A 24,066-nucleotide genomic window follows, 5' to 3' on the forward strand; every position below is an offset into this window, starting at 1 on the left:
TTCAGACATGAAAACAGGCAGCTGACATTTTGACCTCATGGTCAATTAGCTGACAGTATCTCAGAAAGCAGACCAAGTTATCAGGAGTTTCATCAGTGGTCTTTCATCACGAGGTCTTGTGTTTGTTCTTTGTCAACATTGTCTTGTCTGAAAAACAGATGTTGGTTTTTCACATAACATCCTTTAAGTATTTAGTGCCAATCATAAGGTGGTACGCCTGCCACTGATGCAAAGCAGCAACTTTCTGGCTGCTTTGCAGATCCAGAAAGTTAATTGACTTATAGATATTATATACTTCTACTGCATGTCTGAGTTTGTGGTCTTTGTTTAGTGTGAACCTCTGTTCTCTATCCATGTTGTTTTCCGCTCTTATCATTTTGTTCACTTGCGTTGTCTTCCACAAGTTTCTACTTCGTTCTTTCCCTTTCTTCTCCTCTCACTGTCAGCTTTTATGTCCTGAGAGGTACTGCTTTGACCACAGATTGGGGTTCAACTGAGGGGAAGGGACAACATATTGTTTTTCTTTTTGATTCCACCCCTTTCATCCCCCTGTGTGTGTGTGTGTGAGTGTGTGTGTTGAATGAGATCGTGTGCGGGGGTGGATGGGCGATCTTAAGCAGTCTGTCTTCTGTCCTGGAATGCATGTTGCACTGCCCTGCGTTAACCCCCCACCGCACCCCACTTTGTGTGTGTGTGTGGATGAGGAGAGTAAGAGCTTTGTTGCTGAGTCTAGTCTTAATAAAGGGAGCATTTAAAATGGTTTCCAAGACAACCGGGGCAGTTGCCTAGGATGAGGAGTGCTTGCAGCCGGGAGGATTTCAAAAGTCTGCACCTCAGCAAGTCAGATACCAGCTCTTTTTCTTTTTTTTTAGGTTAAAAATGATCACATGATACAAGTTCGGCTCTTGGTGAATCAGACTGAAACTGTGACCGTGAATCCTCAGCATCAGCTAAACATGAGCCAATATTTACACCCATGCAGCAGAGCTTTGGTGCATGCTGTTTAAAGATTGCTGTGGTGCTTTCTGTTATCTTGTTGGTCGTACACAGCTGTTTGTGATCGGCCTGTTTTGGTTGCATGTGCTGAATCTTAATTGTCCAACTTGGTGAAATGTATTTGTTCCAATACAAATAGATTTGTATTGGAGCTTTGTAACTTTTTCTCTTCTACTTCTACTCTTTGTTTCTCTTCTGCTAAAGTGTCCTGTTTCCAGTTTTACTGTGACTGTGGTTACCACGGTTTGTTGATCTGAAACGGTTTGTGTTTAAATACCAAATTTCCAAGAAAAGGAGTTCTTTCAGACTATGATTAATGCAACGTCATGCAGCCGACTAATGTTCAGTGAAAAAAGTACAGTCTTCTTCTCGTTTTCTTAGTTCAGCTGTTTTAGTTTTAGGCCTTATGAGGTTTGACTTAGTTTATTCTTCCAGTAAATTTCTTCTTTGTTTGTTTTAAATATGAAATTTTTCCCCTTTAACTTGTTAAAATTCAAGAAAACGGTACATGTCATGAGCTAAGTTGATGTGTTCAATATTTGGTGAATGAATTTCCTTTACTATATGCTGTTGGTCACTAATAGCAACTTTATGGTGTAGTACTGAGTTCCTTTGACTGTTGGTTGACTGTTACACTAATGATGGTGAACCAGGCAGACGATTGGGACTTTTATGAAGAAGTGAAAGTTAAAGAAAAAGTTTCTGTGGCTCTACGTGCAAAGTGATATTCTCCTGTACTCATAACTGGCTCTTGACAGATATATTTGTCATTATGCCTAGTGACTGGCAATACATTTTCTCTATCATTGGAGGAATTTTCGTCCATTCCTCTTTGTAATTTGTTTTTTTTTTAATTCAGCCTCACTGGACAGTTTTCATGCATCAACTTCCTGTTTGATTTCATGCAACTTCATGTCAATCTGGACGTTCACAGAAACTGTCCAAATCCGTTCAGCGGCAGACATGATGGCGTGCTGCACTCGGACATTAGGACCAGAAACTTATGAGCGGATATTCTATCTCAAAATGTCCTGTGGTGACCAGACCTGATGGTTCCAGCCTAAACCCTTTTGTTGTTTCTTGTTCTTTTTATATTTTTACTGTCTACTCACTTTCTACAAACTCAAGTTAGTTTTTGTTGCAGTTTAGCTCTTAATATTTCACTTTTTTCTCTGCCACTTGGCCCCTTTCTTAATTTACATTCCTCATAATACAAAGACCCTTGAAATCCTGATCTTTCCCAAGCTTTTGTGTCGTAACCTTTTGCACATTCTTGTGTATTTGGTTTGTGTCGGGCTCCTAACCCACATGCCCTCATAAATAAATGGCCGCACACGTACAAACACTTGGCAACAAGCTGGAGGGGCCTGCTTTTACAGAAGAAGGGATGTGTGATGTCCCCCGATTTGAACCCAGTTGCCGCTGAATGAGTGAGTTGTTGCGTGAAAAAGAAAACATTTATTTGAACTGACAAATCAAAGTGTCCGAAAACAATCAAATGAGAAAACGTGAAGTGGACAAATGTGGATGTTTATGGCTGCTAACTTGCTGCCTACCTTTTTCTTTTCTCTCTGGATTAATATTGAGGAAGATTACTGCCAGCAGTTTTGCTATTGTATGTTTCATTGAAGATATTGCTTTTTTTTGATGTGTCACTGTTTGATGAAATTCAGTTTTTAATCAAATTATTAGTAGAGTAAATAAATGTTTATTTTAAAGCTTATTCTTTACATCATGTCATGTTATTCCCTCATGAACAACATAACATACGGAGGAACGCTGTGATATGTCGAAGGCGGAGTGTTTGAAACAGTAGGAACTTTTTAAAGAGACAGAGACCCAATGTCAAAACGCCAAATTTCTGTCATGTCATGTTTTATTTATATATATATATTTTTTTCTTTTGAATAATTGAGATGGGTTGTATGGAAAAAAAAAAAGAATGATTAGTCGGATCTTCCGTGAATAATTTGGAGTTGCGCCTCAGAAAAATCCATGACTCAACAAATACTGAGCTGCGACTAGGTGGAGATCCACTGTACTGTGAAACTGATTTTACTTCCTTTTTTTTTTTTTTAAGGTTTGATTGGCTCTAGTGGTCTATTTGAGGGTGGTTACACAGGAAAGTAGGTAATGAGAGAGAGGACAGACATGCTGCAACCGTCATCAGACTGAGACTCGAACCTGTGACAGCCACGTCAAGGACTGAGTGCTTTACCCCTGCCCCACCGCAGCATCTCCACTTCTTTTTTTTTTTAAACAATTTGAACATTTTACCTACATCTGTATTTACTGTTTGTAGTTTGTAGTGCGTTCAATGGTTGAAAATGGAAAAATGCTTGACAAATGTCTTTGTAATGCATCTACAGTATAGTGGTTTTCATAAAGCTGATAAAAGTTTTGCTTGTGTTTAACGAAATCTCCAGAAGAGATGGGTTTGTTTCTGCAGTTGGTGGGTGTAGATGTTTGGCCTGTGTGACAGATATGATTCTTTTGTTTTCTAAGAAATGCTCAGTGAAACTCAGAGCTTCATTTTGAACTTTCCAGACGCCCCTGAAACTCTTCTCCACACTCGCTTGAAGCTAAATTGTCCTTCTGTGTGTGGTCAGCTTGTACACTAACTCTTAGATCGCAGGGGGTTGTCCTCTCTTCCTCTCCGTCTCGATATTCCACCACATTTCTGTGTGTGTTCGAGGGTGTTGGCTGAGAGTCCAAAAGGGGGACAATGCCCTCTGTTTGTCTGTATTCAGACCGTGAAATCGCTTTATCCCTGTTCTCTCTCTGCATCACTGAGCCAACTGCACTTGTCTTTGTTTGTTTTTAAGATAATGTAGAAGATCATAATTGTGCCCCCTAATGGTACAAAGTGAGCTGTTTACTTTTTAACACCTAGTTTTAATAGTTTCTGGATAAGTCATGGGTAAGGAGTGCAGATTAAGACCTTGCTAGGTCTGGGTGACGGATTAGGGGACACACTGTGTCATTGGCATGTTTGCATGGGGATAAGGTTTGGAGTCTGAGTGGGAGAGACTGTATTGTTGACTAATCGTTGTGAGGAAGTGCTGACATCATGGCTGGAATCCCTCCACCAGCTGTTCTCTGACACAATGCAACCAGGAAGCCGATGAAGTACGCGTGTGTGTCCCAGAGCCGTGAATCATGTGTCACACTTCAGCTTTCATGTTTCTCTGACTGGCAGTAAAAATATCTCATTATCTTTACCGCCACCTCCCTGCCAGAGGGGTTTTTTTTGTGAGATATGAAGACGATTGGAAGCGGTGATCCTAGCAGTTTTGGTCCTGCCAGCGGTGCCACAGGGCGGCTAAAAGTCAAGGCTGTGACAGACTCCCAAATAGTCATTAGTGGTCCTCACTCCCCCGCCCCCTGCCTTCATTCCAGTCTAATGTGTGCTGGGAGCCGTATAGATTTGTGATGAGTGAGCTGTGGCCAACATAACTTTGCTGCAGTACAAACCAACCAGCGAGGACCATCTGCTTTCTGTCAAGCTATCTGATAAATAAAAAAACCTCAACTTTCTTGGTTTTTGCTTTGTTCTCATTGGCATACCACAAATACAAATCTTATTCATTGATTCCAGCTGATATGAAGTGGTTTGACTAAAATGAATAGATGGGGGGATATTTTAAAAACATATCTTCACAGGACAAACCTTTTGCAGCAGTTTCTCTCAGTTTTTAAGATGGTTATGAATGCCAGACGGTGGAATTTGCCATTTGTGGAAATACAGTGTCTCGTTAAAGTTTTTGACCATTTCAATGCATTTCATGTATTGGAGCAAGTGAAAGTACACTGTTTTGTTTTTAACAATTACAAACGTAAAATCTATGGCATCGGTTTTCAGAGTCGAAATTTATTGTCACACTGATAGTTTTTCATTATTTTTTTTCTGTGTACTCCAGTAGCCTAGCAACGACATTTCTTTGCCAAATTCACAGTCGTGTCTTTGTGCAATGACAATAAAGTAAGTCTAAGTCTTTTGCTGCAATTATAGCTGCTGGTTATTTTTGTGGTTTGTTTTTATTAGCTTTGCATATTTTACTGACAAATTGGCTCAAGCTGGGTGTGTTTGAATGGAGAATCCCTATAATATTTAGTTTTCAATTCAATTCAAATCAGACTTATAGAGTCTGATTTTAATTGAATTTGGACTTTGACTGGTCCAATCTATCGTATGTCTTGTGTAAACTAATTGAAGTACTTTTAGAAAACGACTTATTAAAATAATGGCTTACTTAATCTCTATCAGTCACCCTTTTGTGTTTCTTTTTTTGTCTCGAGCTACGGTTCATGACCCGAACGTTCCTCCGACACCTCGACTTCCAGCTGTTTGAGGCATGTGTTATTGTGGTGAATAAAACACAGAGTCAGGAAGTGACAACACTCAGGAATGCCAGTATAACACTCTGATTGGCCTCCAGGGGATCAGCAGTGGGTCGTAGCGAAATAGGTGGGGATTTAATTTAAAAGTAAAACCAAGCTGGTGGAGATGAGGTGGAAACTATGGGGTTTCTACGAATGAGAATAGGAGCCGATAAAGAAGGTCTCACCACAAACCCTAGTGGGCCCCCACTTTCTTTTGACTAGAAAGCAGTAAGACAGTAAGGTAAGAGTTAAAACACTGGGGAATGGTGGTAACAGCTTTTAGTTTATGGGTATCACACAAAATGGAGGGAAGAAGGGGAACTAATGAGGAAAATGGAGGTTGATTTCTATCTGAATGCACAGAATAGGAGCAGAAAAGAAGGACTCTTAACACATCGCCTTTTTTCTAAACAATTCAGAACGGCTTATAAACAGTAATACGATTATGTGCAAAAACAAAAATGAGTAACTTATGTTTGCTCAGATTTCCACAGCTTTGTGTAAGCATTGGGTTTAAGTGTGTAAGTACTAGAGCTACACACATCTCTTAAAGTGTGTAGCTCTAGTTTTTGAGTGTAGTCCAAAGTTGATCAACTCTGCTTTACTTGGTACGCTAAGAAAAAGAGGGCTGTTAAAATCCCTGTTAATTACACACACTCTCAAGCATACAGACGAGTGGGTTCAGGCATGTGCGTCATCTAGTGCTGATAATTGCTATGATCTTTGTTTATAGTGCTCTACTTTCTCCCCTGTTATGGCACTGAGACGCTGCGTCTTCAAGTTTACAGGTTAGGATCATAACCTTCAATATGTGGCTGTTTTATTTTGTTTCTATTTTTGTTTTTAAGGAGCCTTAAAAATGTTTCCAGATATTTTCACGTTGCCATGCATAGAAATTATGTGGAGAGTATAATTATATTAACGAAATGCGTAGGATACTGTGCAGTTTTTGTATTTGTGCATTGTCACCTTAGTAATGTTCTCTATCAAAGGTTTTAATTGTCAAATCCATTTAGATCCAAATTTTCACGTAATTTTGTAACTATTGTGAGCTTAGCTTTGTGAGAGATGTCATCACAATGACTTGAGTTATAAACACAGATAATTACCATCGTATTAAATGTCTGATCATCAATGACAGTGTCGTGCACTATGATGCATTAACATATAACTGAAAGGAAAAAGAAAATGTGCTGGAGGTCAGAAATGAACAAAAATGCAGGTGCTATGCTGTATTAAAACTTCATGCTTATAAACTTATTCCTGCAGTTTCTGCACACATTTCAATACATTTCTGCATTCAGTTGAAACTTCCTACCTACCACATAAAATTATGGGTTTTCTATTGAACGCAACTTTTAAAACGGTCCATCCCAATTTCAGGTAACTTGCTATTTTGGCTAATTTGATTAGATTATAATGGGTATTAAGGAACATGACTTGTCATACAGAAACATATTTAAAAGAAGAAAATCTTAGGGTCACTGTGCGTAACGGAAACCCTGTAAATTCTAGACACTAACAGGTACCATAGAATTGCACAAAAATCCGTGAGGGACGACAAGAGTCCCTGCTTGAAATTCCTTGAAAGAGGTGTACGGAGCCTCATGCCAGAAGCCCGTTGAAAGGCTGTTTGCATCGTTTTAAACTGTGTGATTGTGAGCGTGAGTGGGAATAAAAATACCAATAGGTATTTCGTTCCATATAACACAGTAGGACTGTAACCGGTAAACCTTTTATGGATTAAAAAGCAAGAACCCCCCACTTGATGACTTTGTGTTTCTGTGTTTGATATGATGTAAAGCACTTTGAAATGCCTTGCTGCTGAAATGTGCTGTACAAATAAAATTTGATTGATTGATTAGCTCTCTCATTAGAAAGCATGAAGCTTCTAGTGTCATTTCAAGACACCAGCAGGTTTTTGTTTAATTTTTCTGCCTTATCGTAAGTAAATAAACACAGAAATGCTTCATGAGTTGTGGATTTCCTTGACCAGAACCTTTCAGCTACGGGGCTCCTGGAGTCGAGTTCACAGGGCTACACAAAGACACCACCGCTGTAACTCAGATCCACTTCCTACCTGGTCAGGTGAGGGTTAAAAAAAAACATCATCTTGCTTTCTGTTTGCAATATTCTTCTTTCAAATTAATTTCATGGAGTTATTTCCGTGTCTTAGGGTCGTCTCCTGTCGCTGCTGGATGACAACACAATTTATCTTTGGGAACTGGTGGTAGGGCCCCACAGAGAAGTGGGCGGGGCAAAGAAAGAGGGCGGAGTCTGTCTTAAACAAGTGGATAATTACACTCTGCCTGGAAGGCCTGGGATTGAGAGCTGCAGGTAGGAGGAGAAAAACCATGCAGGACTGTAGCTTCTGATTTTTTTAAACCCTTTTTAATTTTTTATTTTTTTTGCTCTCTGTGTCAGCGCCACGCATGTGACTGTCCTCCTCTTGCTAAAGTCATGTGACCTGTTCTGCGTCGGAACAGAAGGAGGAGGCGTTTACTTTGTGGAGTTGCCCCGCCTTGAGTTAAAGGAGAGCCAGACGCTGCTGCAGGACCAGGTCACGCAGAGGTGAGACAGTCTCAGAAATGAAAAGCAGGTTCTGTACATAAATTAAGCTCAATATAAAAAGATGCATATGAACATCATATCCAGATTTAGGTTTGAAGCAAAACATGAGTGTCGGCTACATTATTCTACATTAGTATATGACTGAGAAGTGAATTTAAATAGTGAAATACATAATTTCTAGATTATTTTACATGCGCAGTGGAACATTGAAAGTGTTTACTTCTGCTTATGTAATATAGAAATATGAGCATACTGAAAAGTATGTCCATGCTCTGTACAGTACATGCACTCAATACTTGGTTGGGCTTCTTTTGCATGAATTTAAAATGAATTTTTAACTGAAAGAGGACCTTGAACCACAGAGCAACAGTCCAGTCCTTTTTTCTTTTGACATCTCTGAAGAATGGTTTAATAAAACAAATGTGGCATTTGTAGCCAATGTCCTCAATACATGTAAATATCTCTTTAAGGTTAGACTCTTGAGCTTCACTTGTTTCTGTTGCTTTTCCTCCCACTAAACATGTTATCCATATGCTTAATCCAGTAGTCTGCCAAATTTTTAATTTTATGAAATAAATGACTGAAATGTTCATTTATTTCAATGACATTCTTATTTGATTTGGCATGCCTCTAAGTGATGCTTAAGTTCTTGGCATTGCAGAAAACCTAAATAATATGTAGCTGTTGAAACAACCTATCCAATCTTTCCTTGTTTTCTCTTATTGTCTGTCACAGTATGGTTTCTATTAAACTCTAAACAGTCCAATCTCTTTTGCTCGTGTCCAGCTGAGTAGATCACCCCCCCCCCCACACACACACACACACACATCTGCTGATCCAGATATTTGTGTTGTACCTCTCAGCAGCAGGCAGGTCAGGTTTAAAAGGTTCATGGTGTTTGGTGGAGCACAGACAGACATTCTGCCTTTTTTTCCTAAACTTGTTTTTACCTTATTTGACCAAGAATGTAAAACTCAGGTAAAAAACATTAAATAAAATTGTAGTCATACGTTAACAGATGAGCGTGTGGATGAGATGCGGATGATGTCTCTGTCAGAGTCAGGTTTTGGTTTGTCGATAACGCCCGACAGTAATTTCATCTGAGCTCGTCATAAAATGATTTAGAATACCTTTTTAAAAAATTGTTGCTTGGCCATCCCTCATTAACGTAGGCTGGCAGAGAGGAGCCAGCAGGACTGAGATGTAATGAAGGCCTTGGTAAGCTCTGTGTGTGGGTGTGTTTGTGTGTGTGTAGGTGCAAACGAATGGAGATTTCAGACAGTGACGCTTTGTACCAGCTGCCAAAACTCGGTGTTCCGGTCGGGGAAGGGTTTCAGCTGAATATCCAAAAGCGCACATGCAGAGGGAAGCGAGTGCATACAAATCCAAAAACACACATACACAGAGGTCTATGGCGCATCACCAGGATTCTGCAACAGGATGCTGGATTCCCTAAAAATACTTGTGAGCACACAGACAGAGACAATGGCATGTTATGTTAGGAATGTTTCTGCCTCTCTGCGTCCGGAGAGGATCTTCCTCAGCGAGCTCCATCCCAGCAGTCAGATGTTTTGTCTGTGTGTCGGGTGGGGAGGAGGGGATGGGCTGGCTTTGCTTCATCAATACTGAAGAGTCCAGAAAACCTCAGTGGTTTGGTTTTCTTTCCCTCTCTGCTGCTTTTTTTACCCCTTCCTTCTTCTTCTATCTTTTTCCTTGGCCGAGGGAATCCTCTGACATCTCGAGGGTGTGTCCTGTTCCACATTCCTCCGCTGCCTCAGAAGAATGTCTGTCTGATCCACAAGCTGCAACTCTGCTTCATCTCGATGTTGACAGGCTGCGCTGTAGCCTTATCTCTCACAGATGGCTTCTGCTCTTTGATTATTTCATACAAGTTTGAACTGTTTTCTGGAAATTGGAGTAAAGTGAGGAGCTCTGCTGTTTTTATCACCTCTAAGAGTTTATACCCTCTATAATATTTCCCTTTCTGTGTAGTTTTTGTTGCTGCATCCTGTTCTGATCATGGATGTTGTGGTAATTTGGATTTTTTAATGATTTATTTACATTATGTATTGGGCCTTCAAGGATGATATGAGCTTCAATTTGTCCAAATACTAATATAAATATAAATACTTTTTCCTGAAATTTACAAATAGTTTCCTTCATATTTTTGTGGATATGTACACACTTGCTGTCCTAGTCAAACCAGGATATTATAATGTATATTATAATTGATTCTGTAATTGTTTAAGATAATATTTGGAATATTTGTCTGTCAGGATCAGTTGGGCTTTTGTAGAATCTAAATGTCTTTTATAAAACCCAAATTTTATTCAAACAATCTTTATTAAACGCAGCTAAACATAAGGAGGTGGAGAAAAATGTTGGGTTTGAAGGAGTTGAACAGGTTTTATTTATGTAAAAGCGACATGAGATGAAAATAAAAGTACTAAAGGGTGTAGAGTCTGAAATCCTGAGTAAAATATTAAAAAGTTTAGGTGATAATAACTGATAAATAAAACAAGGCTGAAACGGTACACAGAGAAATCTGTATTACATAAAATACAGTTCAAATCTGTATTACATAAAATAAATACAGCAATTGAATATTGAATTTTGTAAAGAAAACAATTTAAAGTGAACCTTTTAGCGGTCGATTTGAGGTGACGCAGAGAGGTTGTATCTGACGGTTACATGTTTTTATTCAAGTAGTTCAAACTCTGACACAATAAGTTATTTCGTCAAAGCTGGTCTTAGATTGGATGAAGCATCACATTAAGTCAAACATCAAGCCTATGTTTAAGAAGCTTCCCTGCACATTGCTTTGAGACATTTATCCTAATTTAACTATATGCGAGACTATGTGTATAATAACTCTGCTTATAAAAGTCATGTTCTATTGTATAGTCATCAGAGAACAGCTCAAATAAATCAAGAAAAACCTAAAAATTTATTCTGCTTACGCCTAAGATGACTTGGAAGTTGTTTAAATCTTCAGGTTGTCCCTTTATTTCATTGATGACTGTTTGCTGGTTCAAATAGCATTTTCAAATTAAAACGGTCAAACATTAAAGCAAAATGTGACCAAATATATGGAAAATATGCCGCATTAAACGGGTTGCTGAAGTAATCAGAGTTCATAATTTCCTGGGCTGCTTTCAAATCCCACCGTTTTCTGGCAAAAGTTAACAGATGTTTTCCTTTTTTCTTTTTTTTTTCCCCTCCACAGCCTGCCAGATGAGTACAGATGTGGGAAGTCATTGGGGCCAGTTGAATCCCTCCAAGAGCATCCTCAGCAGCCAGGGAAGATTCTGATTGGCTACAGCCGCGGCTTGGTGGTCCTGTGGGATCTGGGCGCTCGCCACGCTGACCAGCTGTTCCTCGGCAAGCAGGTACTTAAAACTCAAAGCTGGGTCACATTATTATTATTTTTATTTTTCCTCCTCGTGTGTTCATGTCTGCTGGTTGTGTGTGTTTGTGGTAACCTTCCTGCAGCAGCTGGAGAGCCTGGTGTGGGAGCGCTCTGGAAGCCTGTTCGTCAGTTCCCATAACGATGGAGGATACGCTGTGTGGCCCGTTACCAGTGGCAACGCTTGCACTCACCAGCCAGCATCATCCACCATCCCATATGGTGAGAAATGTCTACACAGACTCGAAGGCTACGTCATTTATTAGTTCAGTCGTGTTTTGTGGAAGTTCTAGATTTAAATTTGGCTTAATGGTGTTTTTTTTGTTGTTTGGACTAAAACATGCGAGGGATATTAGTTTGAGTTAAGCCAGTCCTGTTCTCACAGTTGCAGCGTTTTTCTCACAGGTCCGTTTCCTTGCAAAGCCATCAACAAAATCCTCTGGAGGACTTCACAGACAGGGTGAGTGTTTTAGTTTTAGTTCATTTGTTGGATGTTGAAACCGTCTCAAATTTCTGGCGTAATTGAGCACAAAGAGTTGGCATTTTAAAGTCTGTTTTGTGGCTAGGGATTTTTGTACTTGAAACAAAACTGCTTCTAATTGAAACAATCGTTTTAAATTACGGAAACCCTTTTTGTTTATAAAAGGGAGTTGAAACCCGTGGATCTTTTTGAAGTAAATTTATCCACAATCAAACTGCTCCATTCTCTTTAGGACCATGGAAATGCATCAAAACTCTACTTTCCAGATTGTCTCTATTTATCTTCTCCTGTCCTGAGAGTAACTTGTAGTAAAATGACAGTCAGCCAGGTAATATTCGCTGCAATTTTGTGTCTCAGTCCTCCAGTGCTGCTGTACAGTGGGGGGATGCCCAGAGCCAGCTACGGAGACCGCCACTGTCTGACCATCCAGCAGGACAAAGAGCACGTCACTCTGGACTTCACATCCCGGGTCATCGACTTCTTCACCATCCACAACATGGAGCCGGACAAAGGTGACGGTCCGACCCTCATTAGAGAATTTACAATGCCATTTACTTGAATTTATCCACTAATTTTAAAAGTGAAGCTCTCATTTTACACTGGTTTTTGGATGAGTAATATTAACGAAAATTAACTGACAACAACACAAAAATGTAACCAATTTAGTCAGAAGATTGGATTTCTCTAAATCAAATTAGAATAAAAGCTTGACCTGATTGAGAAAAATGAATGTCATCTTCAGAATGAAAATAGTCCTAATTCAGTGGAAAAAAAACAGACGACGTCCAAAAAAAAATTTTGTAACCCAGTATTATTTATAAACAGAATGATATTTTTATTTGTTTAAAAATGTATGTAAATTTTCTCAGAACATTTAAATATTATGAGGCCATACAAAAAACATCACCAGACGGTCGTTAACATCTTCCATAAGCTGGCTAAGCAACAACAATTTTATTTGTATAGAAGCTGTTTCAAGTTCTAGAACACAATTATTGATGGAAAGTTTAGTGGAAGGAAAAAAACATCTACGTGCGTTTAAAAAAAAAAACATGTACTAGCAATTGGTGTATCTTGGTGAAGCAAGGCCATTAGAGAGTTTGGAGGAAGATTAAGGTGTGAAGTGCAGCTGTCATTAGTGCTTCATGACCCACCACACACACACACACACACACACACACACCTGAACCAGACACTGCATCACTTTTCATTAAGCTTCTATTTTATTAAGATGTGTTTTATTCCCCTTCCCTCTTTAATCAGTTTTTCCTCTCTTCTCCCTCCCAGAGTGCGATGACCCGTCGGCTTTAGTGGTGCTGCTGGAAGAGGAACTGGTTGTGATCGATCTACAGACCCCGGGGTGGCCCACCCTGCCTACACCCTACCTCGCGCCCCTCCACTCATCAGCCATCACCTGCTCCTGCCACATCTCCAGTGTGCCTCCTAAACTCTGGGAGAGGTTAATCAACGCGGGCAAGGCGCAGCGAAGCCGGCAGCACACACACATGGTGAGGAGCCGCTGGAGGAAAAAGGTCTTTTCTTCAAACCCAGCAGGCTTAAAGGAAGATTTATCTGTTGGCAAGTCGCTGTAAACATCAGGGTTAGTTTTTAAAGTGGGTTAGATGTGTAATCCGGATAATCAGTTTGTGGGAATCCGAGGTAAACGGCTTAACCTGACATGTTGGAATGGAGCATGGTTAACTCTCTATGTTCGGCTTTATTTTAAGGTTCAAAAGAAATCTGAATAAAGAGAAACAGGTGTGTTGGATGACATTGAAACCCCTAAAAGTTAAATTTAACAAATGTTACTAGACGACAAATTGTTCCAGAAGTTATTGCGATAAACAATAATGTTGTTTTGAGGCCATTTTCAAGTAATATATTAGCAATGGCACAGTAATGCAAGAGCTCATTCATCAATAAAATTCTAATGAATGTTTCACTGGGACAAAATAAACAAAACAGAAACTACAAATAAAATGAATTATGAAAATTGTCCTTCAAGCAAGTGACTAGCTTAGACCAACGTACCAGACTGAAGACTTGTCGTCCAGTTTTTGGTAGAAGGAGAGAGAGAAGATAAAAACAAATCATGCAAATGTAAATTATTAAGTGATTTATTACTTATTGCAACAGGCCTAGTCCCTAGCTTAAATAGCAGGTGTTAGCCGTTAGTCTTTTAGCTGGGATCAGCTGTTTGATCGGTGGCAGATTAGACTCATGCAGACGGACACAAACAGCTGCCGGTGCTGTGTTGGTAAATCGCTGCTCTTTGTTGGTCTGCGTGCGGCAAAACCAGAGAGACTGGAGGCAGCAGAAGAGTAGAGAATATGTTCACCGCAGTAAATGTTCGAGCTGGCGTCACGACGACATGGAAAACAAAGCAAAAGCATTTATTTGTTCGGGGCAATTTAGTAAGCGAACAATTACTGCTGCTTTTTTTAGGGTCCTAATTTGCCCCAACTCCTTTTCCTTTCTTTTTTTTCTCCCCTGTTTGTGCAGAGCTGGCCCATATGTGGAGGAAAGAATCTGGCGCCTCCACCCAAACAGCAAGAGCTGCTTTTGACCGGGTTTGTGCTTTAACACACTTACTAAGCCTCAGTTTTACACGCAGTATAACAAGAGCATGTTTTTCACGCCATTTCTGATGGTAAAGAGGAGGAACACCACAAGAGCAGCCAGAACCTTGAGCTGGATCCGACGCTGATCTGACTGTCAGGACGGTTAGACCTGCGACTCCTGCCAGGAGTTAGACTTGGTCTGGTACTAGATTTTCGTGGAATGATGAATTTAATCAGAAACCAGACTGTGAAACAGCATTTACGCTGCCATTCAACACAAAAACAGTCCCTGCTGCTGCTGAAATAGTCCAGATTTCTGCTTTATTTTATCTGTAAAATGTATTTTTTAATTTTGAGTCTGATGCATTGACATGGCACTCCATGGCAGTTTGTGTTTTCTGGTAACAGCTTTGTTTCAGCCAGCTGTCTGGCAGTGCACAGCAGCAGAATTGGCAAAAAGGCAGTGTTAATTTTGTCCTGTAAAAGTCGGGGAAAGCCCCGGCCGCTCTGGCTCGTTCTTTCTACTACATCTCATTGGAAGGACTTTAAACCAAACCACAGGAACGTTGGGATATTTCAGTTGTTTTCAAATGGCAGCTTTACAGCTTTGGCAATTATTGAGACTGATAACCAGCCCATGCATACTGGAAGTCCTGAATTTTTGACTTTTACATGTTCCATGCACTAGTTTCATAATTCCACTATTAAGAAAGTAAAAACTGAGCAGATTGAATATGAAATTTTGTTAAATATTTTGTGCTGTTGTGGTTATTTGTGCATAAAGAAACCTGATTGGTCAGTGTTACTATTTTAGTTAAGCTACAAATTAAGGCTGCCAAGCATATTGTGAATATATTGTTTATGCAATATCAGTGTGTGCAATATTAGGATTGTTGGAGTTCAGTAGTTGTTTTCTGATGTATTCAAAGTGTTATAAACTTGTGTTTTTAGTGCTAGTGTAATATTTATTCAGGTAAACGGTGTCTCAGCTGCACATGAGATTGTCCACAATGCAAAAAGTCACAAAATGCTGGAAGCACATATGAGAGGGAGAGAGAGAGGATATCATCATTGCAATATTTACCCAACATTTATCAACATCGTAAGGTCTTCTGATATTTTGGAACTTTTTTTTTTTTTTTTTTTTTTACAAATGGACAAAGAAGATTCAGTCTCTATGCTGGAAATGTGCATTTCTTTTTGGAAAGAACAAAGAAATAAAATGCGGAATTCAGCTAGGAAAGCTATCACCACAAAATGATAAAAGACAAAACATTTGAAACATTTTCGTCTTTAAAAAGGCAGCGTAAAAGAGTTGGAAATTGTCTTATTTTAGAAAAGTCCCCCCTCTGATGTGCTAAGCTACACTCATCGGTGTAAACGGCATCAGTCATGACTTTGTTTGATTTCCTCTGATTGTATTTATCTCGCGTTTCCAGGCACGAGGACGGGACGGTGCGCTTCTGGGACGCGTCGGGCGTCGCCCTCACGCCGCTCTACAAGCTCGGCACGGCCAACGTCTTCCACACCGATTGCGACGAGCCGCCCGACTCCAGCAACGACACCGACATGCAGCAGGAGGAGGAATGGCCCCCTTTCAGGAAGGTAAGGACTGAAAGAACGACTCCAACCAAGGTCTCCTCTTCAGGGTTCACACGCCGGGTCCAATTTTGCCAGCTGTGGGAACTAACTCAGTCCCTGAACGCTACATCTGTGGCCTCTTTTTCCCATCGGATGCTTTTCATGTGTTTGGATGCCAGCTCTTGTAGTTAAAACTTTGGCTTTGAACAGGCTGAAGTCTGATTGTGGTTTAATAAGCTGATTTATATTTGGAGTGTGAGTAATTTCAGGAGTTGGGAAGTAAAAGATTGGAGATGAGTCACCACACGACAGCGAGCGAGTATCGGTGTGTCAGCAGGATTAGCTCACATCATCTGGTATTTCAAGTGAAACAAAGATTAGAAGATAGTGAAAATACAGGCTTGAACACTTTAAAGAAGGGTTTTTGTTTATTTTTCCCTTTTGCATTGTTTCGTCTTTCCAACTCGCTACGCTCGCATTTCTCCTCTTGGGTCTCATGGTAACAGAGCTGCATGTTGAGGAATGTGGCCCTCATATGGGATGAAGAGACCTTCCCTCTTTTCTCAGCTGTAATAAAAACCAGACCTATGGGCTCTCTCTCTTTCTTTCTCTTTCTCCTTGTGTGCATGTCTGCGTGTGTTTGCCATCAGCTTCTCCAGCATTTTGTTTTGCAGAGACTCTGCCTCCATGTGAGCAAAGATTCTGTAGGAATTCCTGCCGTTTCTGTGTGGGAGAGCGACAGATTAATGTGCATGTTTGCATGTTTAGTAAGGGTGGAGGGACTGCTAATAAACAAGGAAGAAAGGAGGTTCAGGTTGCAGCTGAAATCGGATTGAGACGACTTGGTACTTGTCCTAGTTTCTCCTCTTGGATGCTTTGAAGATTGTGTATCACAAATTGTTAGATGGCAATAAACCACTATTAAAAAAACGACAAAACTGTGTAGGGCTGAAACGATTAATCGTGATTAATCAGTTATTGAAATAATTGTCAACTAATTTAGTAAATTATTATTAGTTAACTGGAGTCAACAGACTTTAAAAAGGCAATATGGTGAAAAAAACGAACATATTCAGAGCAGTAATTAAGCTAAGACTGTAGAAAAATATATATATTTTGCATTTAAGATAAAAACACATTTGACTGTAAATATGTTCTAGGCAAAACTCCTCAAGTGGTTTTAGCTTCACTGAAAGCATTTTAGGCAATAAAAAGTTTTTTCTTTTCTAAAGGTAATTGGATTATTTGTATATTTGCATCCTGAAATACTGCATAAAAAGGCTTAAGTGCTTAAATGTAAAATCTGTAGAACGTGCATTTAAAAAATAAAGATTAATCATCAGAATAATCGAGGAGTTAATAAAATAATTGTTAGTTGCAGCCCTAAAAATTATTTAGTGTTTTATTTGTTGTTGTTTTTTTGTTTTTTCAGGAATGAATGACAGTAATTTTCATTTTTGCCTGTGTAGGTGGGCTGCTTTGACCCGTACAGCGACGATCCCAGACTCGGCATCCAGAAAATCAGTCTGTGCAAGTACAGCAACAAGCTGCTGGTGGCTGGAACAGCCGGCCAGGTGAGCATCCGCTTTTTCACCTCACTTCTCCAACTTTTTCTAAGGCACTGTAAGTCTGCAAAACAAAAATCAGTAAATGCAGTTTTCAACAGAGCATGTTCAGTACACTGCACCGTCAAAAGGCTTCATGCTGTGTAACTATAACGTCAGCTTCACTTAGAGAGTCTCCTATTGTTTCAAGTTTGACACTCTTTGGGGAAAAAAAAAGTCTCGCACTGTTTGCTTTGTTTACAACACACATTCCCTGTGGCTTCATATTTGCTAAGTTTGTCGCATCTATTTTCAAAGTTGGAAAAAATGTTGAAGTCCTCTGCGTCATTGTCATCTGGAAATGTTTTCCTACCCTCCCCTTCTCACGGAATGAACTAAAGTAGAAGCTGTTGGCAAAGGAAAACACTGATGGAATGAGATCTGGCCGTCAGTTTTTGTCATGTAGACAGGTAGACTTGTGTTTCCAGCTAATGGAGTTGCTGGATTCTAACCAGAAGACCCTTAGCATGATGGAAATGACAGTTTATCTGCTGTGATGCTCCGACCTCTGTGAGGCTGGATAAATGTAGAGCCATCACATTACCTTTTATTGCACCATCGAAGCTTTTACCCTTTATGCTCCGGAGCAAAACGACAAGGTACAACAATCAGAAAATGAGTAAAAACGTCAAACCTCAAAAGAAAACCTTGAAAATACAGTTTAGACTAATTGAAAGTGTGGCTCACGGGACATGTTGACTTCATGCAGAGTAAACCGTTTGCCCTAGAATAATAAAGCCGTCTCTCCACAGGTGATCGTCCTGGCTCTTAACGACGAGCTTTCGGACCACTCGGTGGACGTGTCGGTGGTGGACCTGCTGCAGGACAGGGAGGGCTTCACCTGGAAAGGCCACGACAGGCTGGAGGCGCGTCTCAAACCCGCGCCCTTCCCACCGGGCTTCCAGCCGCAGGTGCTGGTCCAGTGTCTGCCGCCTGCGTCGGTCACGGCGGTGGCGCTGCACACGGAGTGGAACCTGATCGCCTTCGGGACGAGTCACGGGTTCGGCCTGTTTGACTACCACCAGCGAAACACGGTGCTGGCGAGGTGAGGAAGAGGACGGTTGGGGGATCAACGGGTTCATAATGGTGCTTGAAGTCCTTGAAAATGCTTGAATTTCCAATGTTTGGAAAATGCTTAATTTCTGTATAAAGTCATTGAAGATGCTTGATATTCAAATTGAGCAGTTTTGGAAAACGTTACGTTGAAACCAGAAGACACTTTTTTTTCTCACTATCTGAAGTTAAACCAAACCAAAAATGTCTTTTTTTTAATCACTTATCATAACCAAAATTATTTCTATTTACTAAATACCAGAAGGCTTGGAGAATGTTTTCTAACTTTCTTTGTATATTTAATTTGAGCAGGAATGTTATTTACGTTAACAAGATTTGTCTGGATTGTTTTAATGTAATAAATATTTATTATTCCTAATGGCTTAATGACCTGAATTAATCTGTGTAATTGAAAGAAAGGCTTATTTATATTTTTACGTTAAGCAAGGTTATCGAAGTTGTGAGAGTTTTTGTTAAATTAGTGTTTTGTTCTCTGACCGGTCGGGTGTGTATTGTGTGTGAGACATGTTTTAAATTTTGTTTTATTTTAGATGACCTTGTCACTGCTGTAGAACGTTGAATACTATAGCAGTGCATTATTCAGAACAGTAAAAAAATATTATAGTAGTGAATTTTTTTTCATGTGTATTGTTTGTATCTCCAAAGTGTACTGTTAGAAGAGCTGGAAAACGTACTTTGAAATTGTATAAATGCACAAATCCTGGGATAAACGGCTCACTCTACTTCTTTTATCATCCTTGTCTACGTTATTGTTTGACTCGTAAATATTGAATAGTTTAATCAATGGCTGCTCCGCACTTTCTCTCAGGTGCACTCTGCATCCTAACGACTCGCTGGCGATGGAGGGTCCACTGTCCAGAGTCAAGTCCTTAAAGAAATCCCTTCGACAAAGCTTCAGACGCATCCGTAAAAGCAGGGTGTCTGGAAAGAAACGTGCCATCACCACTCCTACCAGCAAGGTGAGACACATCCTCCTGTGACATGTGGACCGAGCCGGGCTCTGCAGACCGCTAACGACGTCTCTGGTGTAGGTTCAAGAGGCCAACGCGGCTTTGGCAGAGCAGGAGGAAGTAGCTCCTGTGCAGCGACGGATCGAGCCTCGGTCAGCGGACGACTCATTGTCAGGAGTGGTCAGATGTCTCTGCTTCGCTGACACATTTCTGCGTGATGGTTTGTCTTGCTTACTCTAAAAATATAGTTTCAGTGTTTATTTTTCTGCATTTGGTTGATGAGCATCTCGGAAACTACTTATCCCATGAGCCTATTCACATTTTATCCCATCAAAACCTCAATGTTTTATCGAAATGGTTTAAAAATATAAAAACTAGTAAGTTTCTATTCAGCTGATACTCAGTAGAACCAACTTTTGTTGGATTTACAGCAACAAGTCTCTTGGGGATTGTTGATACCAGTTTTGCATGTCTTTGAGACTGAAATTTTTATTCCCCTTTTCTTGCTAAATTGCTCAGGCTGAGTCTGATTGGAAGAAGAGTGATTGTGAACAGCAAGTTTTCAAATCTTGATCCATATTGTCGATGGGATTTGATGCATCATTTAACATTTTGTGTTGTTGATCATTGTTAACATGTCACGTTTTTGGGGTAGGAATGGTTTTTAATTTTGCTGTATTTAGATATTTATCACTCTCAACCCGGTGTGTGTGTCTGTGTGTGTGTGTGTGGGTCAGGTACACACCACGGCCCCACGCTTTGGGCCGGCACCAACTCGGGCAGCGTGTACGCCTACGCTCTGGAGGTCCCCGGCGTGGGATCGGGCCGCGCGTGTGAGCGGGGAGGAGCGAGCGAGAGCGGCACGTGTGTGGAGGCGGTGCTGGGGAAGGAGATCCAGCTGATGCACAGAGCGCCCGTGGTGTCCATCAGCGTCCTGGACGGGCGAGGGAAACCACTACCAGATCCGTACGAAGCCTCACAGGACCTCGCCATCGCTCCGGACATGACCAACGCTCACTCTGTCCTCATCGCCTCAGAGGAGCAGCTCAAGGTACAGCCAGGAAGACGAGTTGAGCTCTTGTTTATTACTCCCAGGGTTACAGTTTTTACCATCTTCCTCCTGCAGGTGTTCTCTCTCCCTAAAGTGAGCGCTAAGACCAAGTTCAAGTTGACGGCACACGAAGGCTGCCGGGTGAGGAAAGTGGCCTTAGTTCTTTTCAACTCCGCTGCTCAGGAAGACTACAGCGAACACACACTCGTCTGCCTCACCAACCTCGGAGACATGCACCTCTTTACCATACCCACCCTCCGACCTCAGGTAGAAGCAGGACGACGTGTCCCACCCACTGATAGTTCACCATGTGCTTCTAATTGTGCGTTGCGTGTGTTCAGGTGCGATACGACTGCATCCGCAAGGAGGACATCAGTGGCATTGCATCTTGTGTCTTCACCAAAAGCGGGCAGGGTGAGCTTTCGAAAAATCCTTCGTCGGTTAACAATCAGACACGTTTACATCCAAGAGGCACAGAGAGCGAGTTGGTCTGGCCGAATCCTCCTTCCTCCCTAAAGGTTGACGTGCGTTTTGTTGTTTTCCGCAGGGTTTTACCTGATCTCCCCTTCAGAATATGAAAGGTTTTCCCTTTCTGCCAAGGTGCTAACAGAACCGCTCTGCTCTGTTCAGCTGGACCGACCACTAGAGCCCACAGCCATCAGGTAACACACTCTGAAAATGTGCAACTTTGAAACTTTTCGTAAACTTTTTTTTTATACCCCTGCAGGGGGTCTTTTGTGGGCTCTAGTGTCCCTTATATGATAGTAGGCTGACAGGAAACGGGGAAAGAGAGGGGGGAAGACATGCAGCAAATGTCGTTGGGTCTGGGAGTCGAACCTGCGACGGCCGCGTCGAGGACTCAAGGCCTCCAAATACGGGTCGCGCTAACCGCTACGCCACCACGGCACGCCCGGCTCATAAACTTTTAATCAATCAATCAATAATACAAGAAACATTTACTCATCTACTGGAATAATTCTTCATATATTTGGAAGGATCATATCAAGTTTAGAAATAACAAAATAAAGTAAGGGGATGCTGGAAACGGCTATTCTTGTGCCAGAAGGAGTTGGCCCAATAGGGTAGCTATTATAGCCTGAAATACCAACTTAATGCTAAACATGTTGCAGCAGCACAGGGTCCTCAGTTCACATTTTTAAACTGTTTTTTTTTTCTTGAAAAAAGTTCCATAAATGATCCTGGATTCCCGAAACACTTGGAAGCACTTTGCACCAATCTGAATAAGACTAAGATCAATAAATATATTTGTTGTTCATTTCATATTTCTATTTATTCAACCCTGTGGCAGCAAAAGGATTTTTGAATTAAAAATGTTTTTGGTGATGTATGGTTTTTGATTCAAATGCGTTTATTTACAGACGCTGAAACTAACTCAATTAAAACATTTTCAGTCCCATCACTAAACTCAATATCTGTTTGTCAGGAAATCAACCTAACTGACTCCAGTCACAGGCCAACTTATCTAAAACTTGTCTACCAGCTCGTTTCTGTTGTTCTTTTTATTTAAGTTGAGAGAGAGAGGGCGCATGACTTTCAGCAGATAACAGGAAGGCTTAAAGTATTATAGCAAATATGCAGTGTAATTGTAATGACCTGCTTTCTGAAAAACATACAGTGCTGTTCTTCTAATCTATACCAATAGCGTCGTGTAAGAGGCTAAAGAGGTTAAAAATTGAAGTATTTGTTTTGTGATGAAACAAATCGGCTCGAGTAAATATGAATCATTATCCATAACCAGAAGATTCAAGTAGGGTGATGGTCACTATCAGTAGTCAAGAGTTCAAAACTGAAACTCGAGTCAAAACCAGCGAATCCACCAACAGGTTATTTGGTGTTCAACATTTTTTGCTTTTTGTTTTTTCTTCTAAATATTCTAAGTTCTCTGCTCTGTCAGCATCTATAACAAAGTAAAAAAACAAAACAAAACAAAAAACAGTCTTTCTTAATGATATCTAAAGACCAAGATATGAACCACTAATGGTTGCCAATGCTCCTTGTGGTGGAGAGTTACTGAGCCGTAATAGTTTCTCATATTCAGGCTGCTGAGCTGCTGAAGTCATGCATTCAGCAGCAGTGAAGACGAATTCCTCTTGCAAAACAGAAACAATTACTTTGCTCACTTCCCAAACGATAAAAACTGTAATTAACATGAGTGCTGTTACACAACAGAAACCAATCCTCTTTCCCAACTTTGAGGCCGAGTTGCTTGCTTTGGATTCTAGACGAATCCATGTTCTTCTGAGGACTGAAAATGTTTACTTCTGTTCGTCTAAAGGATTAATTACATCCCTGCAGTGTTGACAGGTCCCATCCAGGCTGATCACAGAAATTATTTTGCAATGTAGAGACTCGATCTCAGTGATCGAGAAGCGCAAGTGACGCTGAAAATGGTTTATTTTCTTTTCTGTGTTTTTCAAATTTCAATCCAGTTTCATAACAGGCAGGTTGCTCTGTCCTTATCCTAATAAAACACCTTGTGAAGGTTAATGACATGCTCCATTCAGAAACGTCTTTTTGCTTCTGTTGATCTCTAATAGTTTTCTTACCTCTGATGTCGGTAAAATCTGCTAAGCGTGCCGTTCTCTTTATGCTTTGCAACCAAATAAAAACTAAACTCACTGAGCCTTACTACTGTATTAGCTGCCAAACTAAGTGTTGTGTGTGTGTGTGTGTGTGTGTGTGTGTGTGTGTGTGTGTGTCCACAGTGATGGTACAACAATGCACCCGCAGGCCAACGGGACCCACAGAAACCAAACGGGTCAGGCTGAGGGTACGTCTGATCGCACCCTCTCTTGTTCTCTTTCCGCCCCCTCGCTCTTTCCTATCTATTATCACATTTTTATTTTTAAATAACTCTCTGAAGCTACCAAAACCCTGACCATGCCTCTCAGGGGGGCCTTGTCCTGTCCAGTCTCCATGGTAACCATTGAGCATGCCCCAGTTGCCTCTCCCATCTCTGGCAGGGAGCACTGGTTGTTGTGGAAACGGCTCAGTTTCTTTTATTTTCTGTTTTTAACCCTGCACTTTCTCGTTATTTAGCAATTTTGCAGCAGTTTATTAATGTTGAAATTTTTATCCGAGCTAGCTTTCTAAATGCTTGAGTGTAGTGATGTTTTTAGCCATTTAGCCAAAATTCATCATCATAATTAATGCTTTATATATATATATATATATATATATATAGATATTTAAAAAAAACATAGCTGCTTTAAAGTTCAGCAAAATAACAAACTAAATGCAACACATAACTTTATTATCTGTTTTTAAACATACAGCTGAGGCTACATTTTTACAAAAAACGTATAAAAAACAGTTTAGGTCAGTTATGATGACTAAAATTATTTTCTTGTTTGCTAAATGAACAGAATAATGAAAGAGATCTTTTAG

General features: G+C 40.5%; 1 protein-coding gene across 2 annotated transcripts in view; it reads left to right on the forward strand.

The window, feature by feature from the left end:
• llgl1 (LLGL scribble cell polarity complex component 1) overlaps positions 1-24,066 on the forward strand; it is a 36,541-nt gene that overhangs the window by 8,546 nt on the left and 3,929 nt on the right. For both annotated transcript variants that reach the window (XM_028042293.1, XM_028042292.1), the window contains exons 3-21: positions 7,386-7,467; positions 7,556-7,716; positions 7,804-7,950; positions 11,177-11,339; positions 11,443-11,578; positions 11,762-11,816; positions 12,195-12,349; positions 13,125-13,345; positions 14,340-14,407; positions 15,838-16,003; positions 17,449-17,553; positions 18,336-18,628; positions 19,466-19,616; positions 19,689-19,827; positions 20,345-20,658; positions 20,734-20,925; positions 21,000-21,072; positions 21,206-21,320; positions 23,385-23,449. In XM_028042293.1, coding sequence (XP_027898094.1) covers positions 7,386-7,467; positions 7,556-7,716; positions 7,804-7,950; positions 11,177-11,339; positions 11,443-11,578; positions 11,762-11,816; positions 12,195-12,349; positions 13,125-13,345; positions 14,340-14,407; positions 15,838-16,003; positions 17,449-17,553; positions 18,336-18,628; positions 19,466-19,616; positions 19,689-19,827; positions 20,345-20,658; positions 20,734-20,925; positions 21,000-21,072; positions 21,206-21,320; positions 23,385-23,449 — 2,801 coding nt within the window. The remainder of the gene's footprint in view (positions 1-7,385; positions 7,468-7,555; positions 7,717-7,803; positions 7,951-11,176; positions 11,340-11,442; positions 11,579-11,761; positions 11,817-12,194; positions 12,350-13,124; positions 13,346-14,339; positions 14,408-15,837; positions 16,004-17,448; positions 17,554-18,335; positions 18,629-19,465; positions 19,617-19,688; positions 19,828-20,344; positions 20,659-20,733; positions 20,926-20,999; positions 21,073-21,205; positions 21,321-23,384; positions 23,450-24,066) is intronic.

This window comes from Xiphophorus couchianus, chromosome 16 (assembly GCF_001444195.1).
Source record: "Xiphophorus couchianus chromosome 16, X_couchianus-1.0, whole genome shotgun sequence".
NCBI classification, from domain to species: domain Eukaryota; kingdom Metazoa; phylum Chordata; class Actinopteri; order Cyprinodontiformes; family Poeciliidae; genus Xiphophorus; species Xiphophorus couchianus.